The sequence below is a fragment of the Atta cephalotes genome (assembly GCF_000143395.1).
Source record: "Atta cephalotes unplaced genomic scaffold scaffold00002, whole genome shotgun sequence".
NCBI classification, from domain to species: Eukaryota; Metazoa; Arthropoda; class Insecta; order Hymenoptera; family Formicidae; genus Atta; species Atta cephalotes.
In genome coordinates, this window is record NW_012130066.1 from 13,637,441 (window position 1) to 13,657,967 (window position 20,527).

Genomic DNA, 20,527 nt, shown 5'->3' on the forward strand with positions numbered 1-20,527 from the left:
AGTTTTTTCGACGCGGGATTCGTACGCTACCCGAAAGATGGGAGAAAGTAGTGGCCAGCGATGGACAATACTTTGAATCATAAATGTATAACTAGTTTTTTACAATAAAGCCTCGAATTTCGGAAAAAAAACGGCGGAAGCAAAATTGTACACCAATCTAAAATCAGAATCTTTTATGAATTATAAATGAGCCCTCCATTTTTGATCTCACTATTCTTTGGAAACTATTAGATTTGCAATTATCTCCATGTCTTGATCGTCAACGTTTCATAAATATTGCAATTTACTTCCACCAGGTCAAAAACAATCTGATGCTGTAAGTATTAGGTAAATAGCGTATTTATATCATTCATTGTATTTTTATTCTTGTTGTATTTTTATTCTTGTACTTAAAGTAACATCACATTTTACCCTGATGAAGTAAACTGCAATGTTTATAAAACAATGTATTGTATGAAGATAACACAGAGATAATTCGGAATAAAAACTTCCGTAGAGCTAATTTGAAAGCTATTATTAATAATTTTTGTTTTTAACTTTTTCAATAGTTTATCTTTTAATTTCACCTGTGCATGTGGTTCATGGCACAAGTGATCTGCACTTCTTGATAATTCTGGTACCATGCTAGTGAAGCTAATATCCGACAACATTACTCTTCTAGCTTCTCGAGTTTTGTCCGACAATCTCAGTCGGCTAGATACTCCCGTTGGTAGCGCAAATTTGCTCGGTAATGTTGTAAAAGTATGCGCGACTTTGTGCGCGAGATAACTTTCGGATCGCCATTGTGCCGGAAGCGCAGAGATGTCCGTCTGGGCACCAGATTCTCTTCGGGTACCACTACTACGATCCATTACCGGCCGCAATGGGACAGAATTCTTTCTCCGACTATTAGCCAGAGCTTCCCGATGAATGATAGGTCTGGGAGCATAACAATAATATAATAATACATTTAGTAATAAAATTATATAACACAATAAAAATAATAAAATGTATCTGTAAAATTAGGAATTGATAACGATAAGTAACATTCAATCAAATGATTGCGCGATTTTAAGCTGAAAAATATAATCAATATGAGAAAGAATTACGTGAATATTGTAAATGCAGTTTATGAACCTAAGAAGACATTTGTTAAAAAGAGATTTGTTAAAAAATGGTTTCCTGAAGAAAATTATCTAAATTATTATTGTAAACCTGTAAGCCATCGATGGTGCAGCCAGAGTATTTCTTCTCGTGACATGTCGCAAAGATGATCCTGCTGTGCTTTCAGCATCTTCTAATATACCACACTTGCTGATGTCAGTCTCCACTAGAACGGAGCATTGCGACCACATCTTGTTGAGTCTGGTACTTGAGCTCTCATCGAACCTGTCGACACTCTCCTCGCGGTCGATGCTAGAACTCTGCGACGAGATGGTTTCCTCGACAGAACTAGTTTTCTCACCATTACAAACTAATGATTCATCTTCTGTCGGTTTTACATATTTAAGTAAAATAGGCTGATCGCCATCGCCATGTTGCCATGTTTCCGTCTCGGTGATAGAAACTAGATCCTCCTGCAGACCGAGATCGCGACATATCTCATCTGTCGTGAATATTAGCTCAATGTCATCCAATTCTTCAGACTCGTTCTCTGAGTGTTCATTCGGTCTCGGCGAATCACCTGGACCTTGTCGAGTTATTTGAGGTTGATCTACGTGATCACTGAATACAGAATTATCACCGTCAGAGATAGATTTCAAACTCAAGTCTTCAGGATCCTTCCCAGGAATATCTAAATGACCCATATTAGTTGCATTACCTAAAATGACGAAAAGAACACATGTTTAAGAATTAAAAAAATACATTTTTTTTCAAAAAATCTATATTTTTACAAATTTTTTAATATCTAATTTTTAAAAAATTTTTAGTGATGTATTGTTATATCGCAAATACAAAAATTTTTTTCTTTTTTATATTATATTTATATATTGTTACGTCTGCTGTCCGTACAAACGGAATTTTTCTTCTTTTCTCCCTCTCTCATCCCGCGCTACTTACTTTTATTAATTAGCTTCACATTGTTTATAAAAATATTTTATTTTAGTTAAACATTTTGCGTGAATATTCCAACTTATTCAGAAAAACTTATTCGGGTAATAGTATTGTTCTCTATCAGGCCGGTATGACGTGACACGTGCGTTAGCTAGCGCGAGCCAAAACATTCGCGAGGCGTGTGCCGTATGCCGATACCTAAGAGTGCCATCCCATAGAGCGGAAATTGATAACGGAACTCGCAGAATCAACAAGACGAATCACAGTCGTTTCGCTATTTTCGCTATAATTTCACCGTTACAATTTGCGAAATGAACGAAAGTTGTACATAACATCAATATGATATGCTGTTGATGTATATTACAGCCATTGTCCATATACAATAATGTGATTGGTAACACTCTGTTTTTTATCTTCTTCATTAATATGATCATAGTAGAATTTTAATGATTCAATAATTATAGTAAATATGAACGTAGATATTAATCAGCAGCCTATAATTTTGTTTATTTTCTTTCTCTTATCTCATTGATAAACACGGCAGTAGAATCAAGTTTCAACCAATCATGAGATAGTTTTTCGGTTAAAAATATTTTACTGCTAAAGAAATTCTAATGTTTACCAGTTTGTTATATACATTATTATATTTACATTAACATATTATTATTTTCATTATTACAAGTATTGTAAATAACATGAAAAATATTGAAAAATATAATTTTGTACTATTCCGTGTATTCCGCTCCTGCTTATTCCACTCAATGGGACATAAAAGATATAAGAAAAGCATAAGAAAGAAAACGGAATGGTTATGATTGTATATGTTGATTCCGCGAGTTCCGTTGTCAATTTTCTCTATGGGATGGCATCCAACAACGAGATTTTGAGAAGAGATAATTCCGCTCAGAAGCAAAAAAATTGTTTCCACATACCAAGGCTTCTACCAAGGCATTACTATTCTGCGTAAGAATCTGTAAAAATTAATTTGATTAAAGCCTTTCAACTCTCGTAATTCCACGAAATAAATATCGGTTATCGCGCACCAACTAGTCCGCGACATGCGAATTCCAGTAAGATAACTAGAACTTCTAACTCACTATGTGTTAGTGCGTATACATATACGACGTGCGTGCGTGTGTGTGTGTGTGTGTGTGTGTGTGTGTGTATGATGTGTGTGTGTAAGAGAGTCAGGGAAGGGGAAGTGCCTCACAGACATTGGGAAGGGGAGGGGGTTAGAGGGAGAAGGAGATTTCGTTCCTTCTCTCTCTTCCATCCATGCAGTCCTATACTGATTATTTGCGGTCTCTCTTCCTCCCGTTGCGCTCTCTCTTGTCTTTTCTTCTCGTATGCGATTTAATTAAATAGATATGATAAATATTTTATGAATTTTTAATGATACAACTTAATAACTAATTAAAATAATAATTTTTAGTAATGTTACATACAAATAAAAAACAATGATCGACCGTTCTTTCTTATCGACTATTCAATACTTATTGAATCTTACTGAACAGCTATTATTAATTAATTCTTAACTACAGGGAAAAGGGGAAAGAAATCAAAATATATTTTTAAAATTTCGTGTTTTATTTTAAATTTGATATATTTCTTTTTGGTGTTACGACCGCCAATTGTATATTTTAAATACAGCTATTGTAATTAGGCGTTTCGCCATGCTGTACGAAATCATCCCGTCTTCCTATTGCAATCCATGGTGATAAACATTCAGCCAGGAAGCGCAATACTTTTCCGACTTTGTCAAGAAATTCCATGGCATGGGAAATTCCATGACATGTAAAAATATAATGAGAGAGAATGGCTTCTTTTCTCAACACTTCCTTCACGATAAATTTTTTTCCAACGATAAATCCTTGCAGACGTTAGTAAAATCCTACAAACGTTGGTATATTTATCGTAAATGACTTTTCGAAACTGCTCAATCACAAAGAATCTTGATTTTTATCTATTGTATTAAAAAGAGAGGAGGGGGAAGGTATTTTTTTCTTTCAGCAATGATAATTTATCTAATCTTGCGTACTACGTTGGACATTGGGCTATATTTGATCACGCAGTCGTATATGATGAGATAATAAGCTCTAGTATTCGCAGGTACATTCTCCTTCAATTCAAATTCTAATACACGGTACCGCTCTTGATGGATTCGTTTTATCGCGAGCAGTCAATGATAACGTGAGTATAATCGTGAAGAAAATTTTTCATGTTCAATAATGTTTCACAATTGTCCCGGGGAATTTGGTAATAAGACGTACGGAAACGTACATATATATAAGATAGCGGTTTTGTATTATCAGCGGTATTGTATTATCAAAATCTAGATTTATCATCGTACGGATAAAATTCAAAGTTTAGATAAAGTTTCATGTTGGTTAATTTACAATGATCGAAGTAAATTTTAATTGCTTTCATGATATTTTTTTCAGCAGTTTGCAAAGTAAAGAGAACAGGGAATTTTTCGTCTGAGTCGCTTGATAGTCCACGAATACTTTGTTATATTTTGCAATTAGGGATATTCATACAAATCCTATGAATGAAAATTCATACTTAGATATCGTCCGTTTTTTAAGGCAGGCAGCATGGATAGTTTATTGACTTCGTTCAATATAACGTGAGGCATTCGCCATTGTATTTTGAATAATTCAAGTCGGTTCAGTCACTGAATTCCCACAATGCAATTGTTATCGTTGTGCGCTCATATCAAAATTAATTCGTGACAAGCGTTAATTACCACACGTTTCCTCGTAATCCTCGCAAAAGTCCAACAATATGGTGAGCGCAAAAATTAAAATATCCATCAGGTGTCATTAAATTTTTCGCATTATACTCAGACGGAATAAGTCCAGCATTATGTCCAGCATTATAATCATTGCTTGAAAACAATACATAGCTCTTTAGAGTATTGATTATTCCAACATTTCTATTATGATCAATCTCTGCATCATTGAATTTATATCGAATTTCGTCAAACATAAACGCCATGCATTACTTCCATTTACTTACTGTTTTTGTTGATCTTTTTCCTCTGATCTGCCTTCGACGTAGAGAACATTTTCACATGGTAGCGTGTATAAATCCTGCTATTGTATGGATATCCTTATTGTATAGGTATCTCGTCGCTATGTCCAAACGTGTTGACGTACGGATACGTGTGAAACTCGAATTTGACGATACTATCGTCAAAGATCGGCCACCTCCAATATTTAAGATATCAACCATCTCAAATGTTTCATATAATAAAGCCCAATGATTGTAAAAATTTAACGTTTGACGCAGTAAGTTTCCTTGTACTGAACGATCGAATATTTCTGATCGTCCCTCTAACAAAAATTATGTCTCTAGTCCGTTTCACCTGCTTATTCAGAACAAACAATTCACGTTGTGTATCACTTTATTGCTGTCGCCTTCATACATGCAATCTAACGGTGATTTCTTCTCCACGAAAATCGAATAATCGTCCATTTTGATCCACAACGCCAAACTCAAATCGTATTCCATACGATGATTGGAAGGTAAATGATCTGTGTCGGTCTTTCTAATATCTTATATCCTCGCTGATGTCACGCTCGGTGAAAATTCATATATCGTGTTACGGTTGCTGTATGTGTCGTGGTCACGTTGCATTAAATATGAATGATATTTACGTTGATTGAATGATATTCAATTGGATACGTCTGATTCGTGTCACTGTTGTGACTCCAGCACACGATTCGATGAAAATCCCAACAGCGATCCAATATTGTGAGATTTGATGAAATTTATTCAATAAGCGCATTTTTTTATTGGCATGAATAATCAATGATAGTACTGTTCATCCTCTTTGCGAAGCATTTTCTCTCTCGCAATATCATTAGGATAAAATTGTAGAATGCACGTCTTAGATACTTGTTAATGTCACGTGTTTCGTACGATCCTTCGGGAATGACAATTTCTTTATCATCTTCGTCAAAGTAAAACTTATTATTTAATGAATTTACATTAGTTCGGTCCATTCAAAAATGCATTTATTTTAAAACAAAATGAACAGATCAATTAAAGTATTGTCCATCACTGCCTACTATTTTTTCCCATCTCTCAGGTAATTTTTGAATTCCATCTCGAAAAAATGACTCGTCTTTGGAGGCGATCCAATTTTGAAGCCAATTTTCGATTTCTGCGAAAGATGTGAACCGATGACTTGCCAAATCGTGCTGTATCCTGAACAACCAGTAATTAAAAGGAGCAATGTCCGGAGAATACGGCGGGTGCGGTAAAACATCCCATTTGAACGTTTCCAAATAATTTTTTACGACTTTAGCGACATGAGGCCGAGCGTTGTCATGAAGAAGAATAACTTTATCATGTCTTTGCTCGTATTCCGGCCGTTTTTCTCGCAATGCACGACTTAAACGATTGTAGCCGATATCGATTACCCGTAATGGAATCGCCAGATTTCAGCAGTTCATAGTAAACAAGACCCTTTTAATCCCACTAGATACAGTATGATCTTCGAACCATGAATGTTCGGCCGTGGTATTGATGTTGAGGTCGATCGCAACGATTGACCGGGCTTAGTGTAGTATTTTTTCTTCTTGGGGTTGTCGTAGAATATCCACTTCTCATCTCCAGTCACAATCCGATGCTTTTCTCTGTCGTCTTTGAATCAGGTGTTCGCAAATGAAAAATCGCCTTTCAATGTCTCTCGGTTTTAGTTCATAAGGCATTCAAGTTCCTTGTTTTTGAATCATTCCCAATCTGGCTCTCAATCGTATAGAAACGGCTTGTTGAGTTATCCCCAATGATTCTGCAAGCTCCTCTTGCGTTTGACTCTGATCTTCTTCGAGTAATGCCTCTAATTTTTTGTCTTCGAATTTTTTTGGCTGTCCAGAGCGAGGCTTGTCTTCAAGCTTTCGCTGAAATTTCCATCCTTGAAACGTCGAAACCATTCCCTACATGATTTATCAGTAGGAGCAGTGTCACCTCGACTTCGACAAGCATTCGGCTTCAGCCGCACTTTTCTTCTAATTAAAGCAGAAAATCAAAACCTCCCGCAAATGTTGCTTGGTTAACACAAAATTCGACATTTCAAACACAGTAAAAATCAAGGTTTTTTGTATGAAACTCAAAGCGATATAAACTGAATATTATTAGCAGATGTTTAACCTCTCTGGAACCAAAATCAGCCAAAATCAGCTGTCACTATGAACCATTCACAACAACTGATCTTTAGGGAAACGGACCGAACTAATTTGTACTCCCAATATATTTACATAGGAAAAAAAATATTGGGAGTATTAATTTTAAGAGATTTTTTTGATAAAAATACAATGTTATTGTGAAAAAATGGTTACAAATTGATCATTCAAAATATTGTCCATCGCTAGCCACTACTTTTTCCCATCTTTCTGGTAATAGGTGGATTCCACGTCGAAAGAACGACACATCTTTTGAGGCTATCCATGAATCGACCTATTTTTTGGTATCTTCATAAGAATGGAAGCGCTGCTCTGACAAGCCATGAGTCATCGATCGAAATAGATGATAATCGGAAGGAGTAATATCTGAAGAATACGGCAGGAGTGATAGGACATCCTTGTTAAGCACTTCTAACGTTTTTTCTTGACCGGTTTCACAACATGTGGCGAGCGTTGTCGTGGAAAATCACTTTGTTGTGTCTTTTCGCGTAATCTGACCGTTTTTGCTTCAATACTCGGCTCAATTGTATCAATTGTTGTTGGTAACGTTTCCCAATGATAGGTTGGAGCAGCTCATAATACACCCAGCTGATCCCATCAAATACAGAGCATGAGTTTGGCATCATGAATATTCGGCTTTGCTGTCGATGTTGATGGTTTGCCTGATCTGCACTATGATTTTTTGTGCTTTGGATTATTGTAGCATATCCATTTTTCATCCGTCATGATATGCAAAAAATTTTTTCTTCTGTGCCTTTGAAGCAACAAATTCACAGGTTATTTTGCATCTTTCAACGTTTTTTAGCTTCAATTCGTACGGCCCCCAATTTCCTTGAATCATTCCAATGGCCTTCAAACGTCTGGAAATTGTTGATCGACATTTAATGATTCTGCAAGTTTTTCTTGCGTTTGACTCGGCTCTTGATCGAATAAAGCTTCTACTTTCTCATCTTCAAACTTTTTCGGCTGATCTGGAAGTTGTCTTCTGTCAAAATCACCTTTTTTATAGCGTCGAAATCAGTACTCACATGTTGAAATCGATGGAGTATAATCACCGTAAGCTTCTGGCAACATTCGTTGATTTTCAGTAGCATTTTTCTTCAAATGGAAGCAAAAAAGCAAAATTTCTTACAAATTGCGTTTTATTGGCACAAAATTCGACATATTCAATGTTCAAAAAAATAATGTTGTTTACACTTCGACAAAATGATACATACTGGAAAGCCATATGATGCTTTGAAGGTACAAAAATATAGCTCGATGCGATAGTACTAGTTGCGCTATCTCTTGAAAATCCTTTAAAATTAATGCATACTCCCAATAATTATACAATTTGTAATAAATTTTATTTTTATAGCACACTATCCTTTTGTATATAAGAGTTGAATTATTAAATCCTAGCCATTTCACGTAAATCTTATCTCCTTTTTTACGCAGCATCTTTTCAACTAGATATACGTTGGGATTAGCGACGCGATGCAACGTACTCGTAGAATCCTCCAGCGACAGGTTTCCCATAGTAATCTTCCAGTAAATATGTCACGGGATTAGTTTTCTATACTTTGACGATTCTACATACTTCCATGGTTCAATTTGGCGTGTCGCATGCCAGAGCGTGCAATCCTTCCACCAGTCACTTTTCGAGGCTTTTCTTCTCAGACATGTTACAGTATGTTATGATTATTACTGTAATGCGTAAAATATCAAAAAATTCTTACGCAACGTTGTTCATCGGTACTTCAATGTTAATTAAAATGACTATCTCATTTTAATTTATAATAAAATCAGCTTCACGAAGCTCTTCAATAATAAATAATCATCGTGGGCGTTATGATTTGCCTGACGCGAGACCTCAAGCAATCGGAGATGACCTATTAACTCATTAGGATCGTCCCAATGAACATAATCGATTTTATTGTCATTTAGGGTCATGGTTCGTGATATTACACCTTTTCCGATTCTTTAATATGACTTGTTGCTTAGATTTCTGGCGCGTGGTATACCTATTCCTACTTATTTGTATGTATTTTACCTGACACCAAGGATGCTATTATATTCTTATATTTGTACCTTTTGCTATCTACTATTGGATTATCCGCTTTATGACCGCGTCTATGAGCATTCGTTACCAACAGTATATTTTTATATGCTAGTTTATCATTCTCTATGTAAATAGTCGGAAATTTTTTTGAAAATTAATTCATACAAACCAGATGTATCTTTGTACTTTACTTCATTTACGATCACAAAGTCATTCGTGTCTACATCGAAATATTTGTCACCAATCATTATGCCATTCTCGCTGAAGTATAGCCGTGCATAAACGTGATTGATCGCATTTTCTTTGTCACTACCGAGAAGCATGTTTACGTATTTTTATCCAAGTGCCCTCATAATTGATTATGCAACTCCTGACGAACTTGCTGCGTTTGCAAAGATTGTTAACGTTTCAAGCGATTCATTGGACTTTTTATAAACGTCTTCGACTGAGGGAATGTGTGAATGTTCATACGATAATTCACGTGGTTCAGGCGACGCATAATTGAAGTTCGACGTAACATTTGATTCTTTTGTACGTTGCATTTTAGACGATGATGTCAATTGAAGCCATGAATTATCCATTCGAAGCCATTATTATCTTCATCATCATGAATATTTTCATTATCTTCAAGTTTTCTTTTCTTAATATTTTTATCCTATTCAACAACATTGACTTCTTTCTTAATTGAGATTCATCATTAGCGATGTTCTCGATAATCTGTTTTAGAAGTTCGACGATAGACTTAGTGTTTTTTCCAATGCTATATCTTCTTCTATTTTGCCGGTTTTTAAAGCACGATACTTTTTACAAATCAAGTCACTCAATTTTGTAATTTGTTTCGCTATCCTCTCGCGATCTTTGAGCTCTTTGCTGTTATTTATGTTGCCCTCGAAGGGAAATGTTGTGTAGTTGACGTATCGACACCGACTAACTACATTAAGGTATCGCATACTCATTAAATCCTTTTTTTGTATCGTTCATTCGTAAGCGCACTATCTTTGTTTATCACGAATCCATATTTTTGTTGCTAACAACAACACAATTCGCAGAAATTCTTGTAAGACATGTCGGTGTTTACATGATCATCGTATATATGTTTCAGATTGGTACCGTCCTGTTTAAACAGGATCAACAGATTTGCATTATCGCGTATAAGATGCTTCGGTATTTTTGCATACGTCTGACACAGATAGAAGCAGTCGACGTCCGCGTGTCGACTGTTTCTATCTGTGTCGACTCATCGCAAAGCATTCTCTGATCGCGTCTTGGCGCATGCCATGACAAAAATGGAATTTGGAAGCATCTTGTCTTTGGAAGCGTCTTCGATATTGCATCGTTATTATTGGAGAATGTAAAATAATCAATTTCTTCAATCGGTGCTAATAAATTCTCCAAGTAGATATTTTGACTTGCAACGATTTCGAGTACACGTTCTCGAAACGTATGCCATGGACTTTCCAACAAACGTATCAATACATTTGTTTTGCCGCAGTTCGATGGACCGCAGATGATTCCGCATATAGAAATCGGGCGAGGAGTCACAATGGAAAAAATAAAAAAGATTAATAAAAAAAACAATTGCCAAAAATGCCGAAGGGTGTAACTACGAACGTTCAACTGCAACAACTGGTAAAACATATGCGTACTACCTTACCAATGGGGGGAGGGGGGAGGGGGTGTATTGAACCGAGAACGATATCGTAAATTTGAATATTTGATGGATCAAGTACTCATTGGGTGGCGTATGCGAAGCGGGGAGATCATGCTGTTTACTTTGATAGTTTCGACAATCTTTGACCACCGAAAGAATTGGTCCGATATTTGAACGTAAATCGAGTATAATTTATGTTGACATATGCCCAAGTTTATTGTACGACGTCTATGATCTATTTATTTCGACCACCACTTACCGCTAAAGCCATCTATAGGAAAATGGCGGAAGCAAAGTTGTACACCTAATATATATATATATATATATATATATATATATTAGGTGTATAATATATATATATATATACGGAAATATATTTACATGTGAAAAGATCCTCCACGCTGAAATTAAAAAATTCTGACCGCGTAATTTTTAATTTATCTTTCAATTTATCATATCTCAAAATACTATGCCAATTTTTCTAAACTTGAGGCGAGAAATTTAAACGAATCAATAAAACGTAATTTTACACAAGTTTTTTTTTATCATTTTCATTTTTCATCTTTAGTGCCGTCAACATGTTTGATAAATATATTTTTCTTTCGTTTTCGGTAATATATCTATATGTTTTTCGTAAACGTGGCTATTTCTTTGATAATGAAATGTGTGTCGTATCTCAATGAATTATGAAAAACTATGGGAATGCAATACAAATCTTTGTAATTTAAATTACAATTTGAATGCATGGAGCCTTTATATCGCCTGGTGAGATGGCAATAATCATGTACCCATATGTTATCTTTTGCGAATGGCTTCTCACACATGACAATGCGTAGCATATACTGTTAAATTTTATCCAATCGTCTCGCGTAAAATCTGCCATGGAAACGTTAGCGGATAAGATAATTTTGACATTATCTTTTTTAGTTCTTCGGCGAACCATGCTATGCAATTGTTATCGCGATGAAACCGATACTTCGATAGCGAGTCGTCGTACGAGCAACAGACACAATACTACGCTATACTAAAAATCTAATGATGTTGGTACGTATAGCTTAATGTTTCCATATCTTCCTTTTCCATCCTTTCCAGGATGCATTCCAGGTCGGCATACGACAAATGGAACGCGCTCCTTTCTGCAATAGTTGCTGAAATCACTTGTCCTCACTGGGCAGTCTGATCGCACATTGTTGTTTCTACAATCTGCTGCGTGGATCTTCAATTTTGCGCTAGATCTAAAATAATATAAGCATCTGAAAAAAGAAATTATTATTTTTATAAAGAACATTTTTTTTATTATAAAAAAATTTTCATAATTTTTAATTAAATATATACATACCGCAAAAGTATTTCTTGTGCCCATTTTTGATTTGTGAGTTCGCAAAGCGGGACAAATCCTTGATCAATGCGAAATGCCCCACATTATCATCTTGCGGATCCTGCACATATAATAGATTGATGTGCTTGTTCCTCTTCGTATCGGTGAGCCGTAATGGAAGGATTGTTATTTCTTTTTGGTTCTCTATGCAGTTGACGGAGATATCGTTGAAATTTTCAAATTTTTAAATTTGATTCAGCGTCATTGGGAATACAAGATTCTTGAAAATTCACTACAGTCGTGTAATGCAAATACAATAACTCTCACTCCATATTTTTTTAGCTGGATGTAGAGCAACCACGCGAAGCACGCTTGCCTAGGGATTGCACATTAACCACAGCTCTCTTCATTTTAAATTCTTGCGGGAATTCGATGTGACATTCCGCATGCAGAGGATTGTACTTGTTTATGTTTACTGTTAAATTCAGTATATATGAAAGCGTCCATCTACTATCGCGCTCCTGAAATTCCTTCAGCGATGTCAAAATAGGTTCGACGTGCGACGCATACCATTCATATAAATCGGATGAACGGAAGAGTTCATAATTTCTCCTGCTCACACTTTTATTTGCACATCATCCAACACAAATTCACCATTAAACACTGTATTTATCTTAATATTATGTTTCTGAATAAAATTTTGCACACACTCAAGCACTATCTCTCTCGCATTTTCGCCTTTTGGCGAGATTCGATGTGTTCAGAGTTTATCACAGCATCGGTCAATATATAGCTTTCGAAGTATCAATTTCGCGCCAAAGTCACGCTGTAGCCAGCACCCACTTGCACGAAATGTTCACACACTCTGTCTTTCAAATTTTCGAGTTGCGCAATACAAGCGATCAACGATTGTTTAACTCCAATTAATAATCGCGGACGCTTAATTCGAATCTGTTCCTCCAGCGATTCGATGAAATTATTTCCATGCAAGAAACTTTTCTTGCGTATTCAATTGAGCGACTTGCGCTATGAAATCACGCTCCGTTTGATCCATATTGTCATTGCTATTGCTCGATTGCTGACAAAATGAGTTCCCAGAGAAAAAAATCTTTTCATTTTATATAGTATGGAAAAACGCATCATTTGGTTTGTTACACGTTTTAATATGTTTCAACATGTTTCAACGTGTTTCCGAAGGGATGATTTTTTATCACAGTTATAAAGATAGACCAAAACAAATATTTTGAAAAGAGAATGGAAACAGAGACTTTACTGTCGATCCCCAAAGATAACAAAAAAAGTCTGATATCGTCAAAATGCATTCTTGTGATATGTGTCATTATGTAATTTAACAAAGGTTTGATAGTAGTTAAACTGAAAAATAAACTCACATATTTGTAAAGATAAATAAAATTTCATATTGAATACACTGCCCTGAAATTCATTTTTGAAAAGAGTAGACAGACTTTATTGTTGTTGGCGCCGATTATCCCTTAGATAAAAAAGATTCGATATCGTTAGAGTGCATTCTTGATGATATGTATCCTCAATTTAGTATCCTTTAACCACGTCGCAACTCTTCTTCAAGTATAATATACAATAAAAAAATCTCCTCCATTTTAGAGTGTGTAAAAAAAAATATGGAAGGGAACACTGTTTAAAAAAAGAGCTCCGGGCAACGTTACCGCGTCAGTCGTTCAAAGAGCTTCAACAGAGTTCAGACAGCTATTGCTAATAAGTTCTCCGAGAAAATAAAATATTTCAAGCCAACTGAACTATTATGTTTCAATTTAACAGGAGGCATACAAGAGACAATAAGTTTATTTAATTTGATAAAATATAATATTTGCTTATATGTATTATACGTTATGTATTTTTATAAGATTAACTTACATGTTTTCTTTTTTTCTACAGCACATTTTCTCAAACATCGTCTAATACATCTTCGAAATCTCGCTGCATGCCTCATATCTTGATGAGGAAATATGCATTGACATCGATAACGTACAAATTCCTGGACATTGTTGAATCTGTATCTCATGTGCAAATTGCGATTGGCGATAATCAAGGCAACCGCGTGTTCACATCATGCTACATGGAACATTTATCGAGAAGCGTGTAGATATCGAGCGATTAATGCAGTCAACAGTCCCATCATCATTATCGATTCAAGATCTAAATGTGGAACTTGTTAAAATATGATACGAAATAAAATATGATATGAAATAACGTTAATATTAAATGGTACATATTTGTACATGAACAATTGTGCTTTTCTTATTTAAACTTGAATAATGTGTTGAGCATGTATTCTATGAATTGAGTCAATATACGCACGATGTTAATAAGAAATTCGAATACTTTGTGTCATTTTTGAGACAAAATTGTATTACTAATAAAAGCGATGCTGCAAACATTTTATACAAAATTTATTATAAAAATTCTATTATAGAATGTGAACTAATAGTCTAGATTATATTGTACATTTAGATTATATTGTACATACTGCATTACATGATAAATAAATGTATGTTAAAAATTATTTATTCTTTTATTAATTATTCTTTTCTTCTAAAATTATTTTATCCCTCTTCGCCGTTTTTTCTTCATATTTTCGTAATGGTATTGAATTAGTCAATAAGAAAACGCGCTTGATCGTTTTTTTTGTACTACATTACTAAAAATTATTATCATAATTAGTGTTACTAGGTTATATTATTAAAAATTCATAAAAATATTATCATAATTAGTTTCTAAGTTGTATTATTAAAAAATCGAAAATATCATATCTATTTAATTAAATCACGTGCAAGAAGAAAAGACAATGTAGAATGCAGCGGGAGGAAAAGAGAGCGCAAATAATAAGTATAGGACTGCAATGGGTAGAAGAGAGAGAGAACTGCATCTTACAATGGGTAGAAGAGAGTGGATAATAGATTGAAGAGAGAGAAGGAACGAAATCTCCTCTACATGGATAACATACTTCCCTCTCCCCCCTTCCCAACGTCTGTAAGACACTTTCCCCTCCCTGACTCCGTCACACACACACACACACACACACACACACACACGCGCGCGCGCGCGCGCGCGCACGCACGCACGCACGCACATATACGTATGTATACGTATACGCATTAACACATAGTGAGTTAGAATCGGCTAGTTATCTTACTAATTCCTGTATGAGATTTCGGGCGCTCAGGTTAAAAATATTATGTAGCCTTAAAGCTATCATGAGTAAGCCTTGCATTTCGGCATAGCAACTAGCTAGCGAAAATGAAAGACAACAATTATTCCTGAGCCTTGCATTTCGACAACGAGTTGCCATGGAAGTATAAGACAACAGATTTGGAATTCATGCGTAAACGATGTTCGCCAGGCATGACTAAATATGATCAGATTGTCAAAAGGCGCAATAATAAGATACCGCGCATTTCTTTATATTTGCCCGCGTAATCGCCGGGAGAATCTCGCACGAAAAACGAATCTACAGGTATGTTACCCACGAGCGAGCGTCTTATTACATACGCGATACCGATCGCCTTAAGTCATCATCGCGAGCGTGAACGTCAAGATATAAATAATCATAATTAAACGAGTGATCATAACTATTAACGCAAACTAAAATAGTACTGCTACACTAAAACCGATGATTAAGGATAAATGAGTGTAAGCAAAAATGAAAAAATTGTTTGAATAAATGTAATAAAAAGGGATAATCTTTATAATAAAATTGTGAAAAAGTAATTCAGTGTTGTTTACTCGTCGCCTTTCGTGCACCTTCCTCAGCGCTCCTCGTGGGTCCTAATTCTTAAAGCAGGCCGAAAGGCACAACAATATTATTACTATGCAGTCCTGCGACATAGCCATTACATTTTTATTTAATTATCGTTTTCTTAATCGTTGTATTTTATTCAGCCGAAAATAGTATAAGTGAACGTAAATTAACGAACACTAACTAATCAGAAATCGAGGAAGGAGCGGCGCGGACCAGAGAAGGACCGAAAGATTAGATTAATAACTTCAAAATCTTATTAAATAACAAGAAATTCAATTTTTCAAAGTTACATTAAATTCATTGCTTTTATGCTAAATTTCAGCTTAATATGATCAATATTTTTATGAGAAATTCAATTTGTCACGTAGTCCCAATTCTTGGAAAATCAAGCCCTCTCTTCCTCCCGACTCGCGAGCGCCACCGATGACGTCTATATAAACGCGGCGAAAATCGAACTTCACAATTATTTTTTATTCAGCCGAATCTTTGTCCGGATCGAGACCTGTCGAAGAGCAAAAAATTTGGAATATCTCGCAATATAATCTTCAAGAAAAAAAAGTACTCGCCGCGTTGGCAGATAAATTGCTTTTCTATAGAATAACAAAGAAAAATAACCGCGGAGGTAGACGGATGCAGATCACTAGGATATAAAAGATTGACTAGGATATCAAAGATTGAAAACCGACGCCCCTTGTCATCGAAATGCACACCCTATAATCGTCTCAGGTCTCTAAGGTCACTAAAATACCGCGACGACCGCCTCGAATTATCTCAAACGTCTCCGTCAATAATTGGACAATACCGGCGCGTGCCGATAGGATACACTGTTATTAAATGTAAATTTATTTATTTTATTTTGCGTTATATTCACTTTTCTTTCAATCTACTCTTCTCTCCTTTTCTAAATGGTACGAAATGATGAAACGCTTGAATTATTCGGATCTGTGTAAATTTCTTTATTAAATAAATTATCGTTTCCATTTCTCAAAGATATCAATGTCAAATTTAATTAATACTCAAAATTCTAAATATAATAATTAATAATCAATTGTGCTCAGACAATCTTGTATTGATTTATAAAAATATAAAATTTCAATATGACAATTCAAATTAATATTAATTCTCAATAAATTCTATTCAATCTAATATTCTTAAAGAATCCTGTAGTATATGCCTGCGTTTGAAGCCTCATGATTTGCCGTTCGGCCTGATACTCGCTCCCATTCTGATCATACTTCCTCTACTTCAATAAACAATCCCGCCACTCTTCTAATCCTAATCGTGCCCATGCATCGCTCACTGTTTGTCTCTCTACTTCTAATCCGGCAGCGACGCGGCGACTATAATCTTTCTTTTCGCGCAATTTCAATTCTCACGTATAAGAAAAAATAAAATATTACATCGCCGGTTGTAACAATATTGCTGATTATTCTACCTGAGATTTCCACTCGGGACTCTTCCTCGTTGTTAGTCGCATTCATTATCGAAGTTGAAGGAGATTTGTGATTCTCATTATGAGAAACATTCAGCATCGCGGACGCCGCCTCGGTAATTTTGGTATTGATTATATCTTTAGTAATTGTGATTTTCGAACATTTCAATGAATCTTGGAACTTGTCGGATTGGCCAACACGAGAAGACGGATCAGGACTATTGTTGTTGCTGGTACTAATGTTGCTATGTTGGAATCTTGGTTCATTAAACGAGTTCTGAACATCAGTAGCAATCTTCTTGGACAAATCCATAGTAGTTTTCTCAGGACTTGTCAATTCGCTGTTATACGAATAAATTTGATGAATTTGCTATTGATATTTGTTGATTGAATCTTTGCGCCAAAAAAATTCATTTCCTATGTTAACAATTAAATCAATTAAATTAATTTGCTAAACTTACTTCATGTGGACTTCTTCTACAAGTTGAACGTGTCTTGATTGAAGTGGGGGACTAGTTGCTGCATCACACGAGAATTCACAGTTTCTAAGGATCTTTCGTCTGAGCACATGATTTTCGAGGGCTAAACGGCTCATCACATCAACGTAACTCTCGTCGCAAAAATTCCCGACATTCTCTTGCAATCGACGGAGTTCCTCGCGCGATGAGTCCAGAGCCGAGCGCAGTGACACAACTGTCTACACCATGAAGATAAATCGTAGAAACTTTTTATTTTAATGACAGATGTGTAGCAATAAAAAATTCCAACCTTATATGTTTCAATGATTTCATTAAATATATAATCTATAGCAAATAATTGAATATAAATACACTTCTTTCAAATATGTGCAACAGTCAGAATTTAATAGATGAAAAAGTTTAAAATCTGCAATAAGAAGTGATTATGACTCAAAATCTAAAATTTAAAAAAAAATTTCAAAAAGTTAATGTAAATCCCTATAACAGAGTCTGGTTATGAAATAATAAACTTTTGATTGGACCATTGTTTTCAGTAGATTAATAAAATAATATAAAAAGAGATACTATCTTCTTTCTTAGTGTCTAATCATATAATATTATCTAAATAATCAATTCAAGGATTTCAGGACAATTCAGGTAAAAATCCTTTAACCTGGTTTTCCAGGTTAAAAATAATAAGAATCTCATTGGATTATACATTTGAAAACTCAATAAATAGGAAATACTAGCCAAAACGATCAAAGTAAAATCTTTTAATATTTAAATAATTTAAATAATATAAATTACTATATACTAGCGAGAGCTTCACAGGGAGAGAGTGGCAAACTGCATCACATGATTTGGTCTCTAATTGAACGCAGTCATCAAAACTTTATAGTACATTCATGGATGCAGAAATTGGTTCGAATAGATTAGAGAAGAGTTAAAAAAGGAGTCTGTCATTTTACAACTGGTCAAATCTTTATAAGTGATATAAATTATTAATCTTAGAAGTAGCACAAATTCCAATGAAGAATACTGCTGCTAAGATTTGATCAAGATTCTAAATTGAAACAAAAATGTGTTGATGCTGCCGGAATTCCTGATTGAAAACCTTCAAAATCAGCTATACTGTGTTAGTACTGAAACTTGCATATAAATGTTATATATTATAATTCCCAACACCAACAAAACATCAACAAAAATAACATTAAAGTTATAATTTCTCTCTCAATATCAATATATTAAATTCAATATAAGAATGTATGTAACATAATTATAATAGTTACATAATTATAATATATGAAAAATTATAATATATTGATATTACGTTAATAAGTTGGTGAGACAGATATTTTTCTCTAACATGTATCTCTTATTTTAGATTCATTTCTATTTATCAGAATTATTCCGCATTGATGACAAAAAATTATAAGGAAAGGTGTCATACTAAATTTGTTTTATTTGTCCCACCAATTATCATTAATATAACATCAATATGTATATAATTTTTCACTCAACTATGTAATCGTTATTTAAGTATACTCGCATTATATTGAATTTAATATATTAATATTAAATAAGAAATTATAACATCGATGTTATTTTTGTTGGTGTTTACAGGAGTTATAGTATAAAACTAGAAATTTTAAGCGCCTATTATGATCGAAGCTAGATCTTCATTGTTTTTAATAATTCAATCTTGAATTATTAATATACACTGTGGCGGCTACAAGCGCCAACATAATTCCTAATCTGGCGTACACGCAATGGGCGCTCGAGCGCGCCACGAGGAACTTTCTCGCAAGTGCTCGTAAGATGCGAACCGCGAATACCGCGACACAGCCTTCAGAGAACTGGCGCGACAAATGTGGACCGTACGCAAGAAAAATCCGGCAGGTCATATAAGGCCTGCGGAATCAAGGAGACACCGGTCACACATGACTCACGATGCATTCGAGAAGATGAGCTTTAACCACGCCAAGCTCCGGCAGCTGACCAGGCTAGCCTACCAACAAAAGGGCAGCGGCAGCAGCCCAGCAAGCGACTCCAAGCAGTAAAGGAGGCATCACAGGGACCAATAGCGGCGGAACTACCAAGGTCAATGCCACCCAGCTCGGCCGGCGACAACCAGCACAAATGGCCACAGCGGGACCACGCCTACTAGCACCAGAGACATGGACACTCTATCCGCTGGACATTTCACCGCGACGCCTGCTGACACGTCCCTTCGGAGTCAACTGTCACATCAGCGTGTGGAACAGCCGACAATAGCGAAAAGCCTCATCGGGGCTGATAGAGATACTGCCAGAGATGTCGCCGACGCCATCTACAGCTCGCCTGCCGACAATGCCGCGGAAGGCGACAGCTGAGACGCAAACCTGCGAGACGGAAGACGTCGCCGCTGATGGGTCCACGAGAGCAGTCTCCGCATACGCCATCAACCGGCACTGCGAAAAGGGGCATCCCCCTCATTCTGCCACTGGTGGACAAGAACAACAACCAGATAATACCACCGCTGAAGTGGACGCATAGCACATCCTTCGTTAGGTATCGCGAACACATCACTCGTTGACGCAAACCAAACGATCTTTTTCAGGGCCCCACACACACACACACACACACA

The 20,527-nt window shown here is 35.6% G+C and overlaps 1 protein-coding gene across 1 annotated transcript in view; it reads right to left on the reverse strand.

Annotated features, from left to right (window-relative positions):
• LOC105622230 overlaps nucleotides 1–20,527 on the reverse strand; it is a 125,983-nt gene that overhangs the window by 59,062 nt on the left and 46,394 nt on the right. Inside the window, exons 2-5 of the mRNA XM_012203657.1 lie at nucleotides 17,905–18,140; nucleotides 17,447–17,784; nucleotides 1,195–1,801; nucleotides 567–918 (exon numbers count right to left, since the gene is read on the reverse strand). Of these exons, the coding sequence (XP_012059047.1) occupies nucleotides 567–918; nucleotides 1,195–1,801; nucleotides 17,447–17,784; nucleotides 17,905–18,140 (1,533 nt within the window). The remainder of the gene's footprint in view (nucleotides 1–566; nucleotides 919–1,194; nucleotides 1,802–17,446; nucleotides 17,785–17,904; nucleotides 18,141–20,527) is intronic.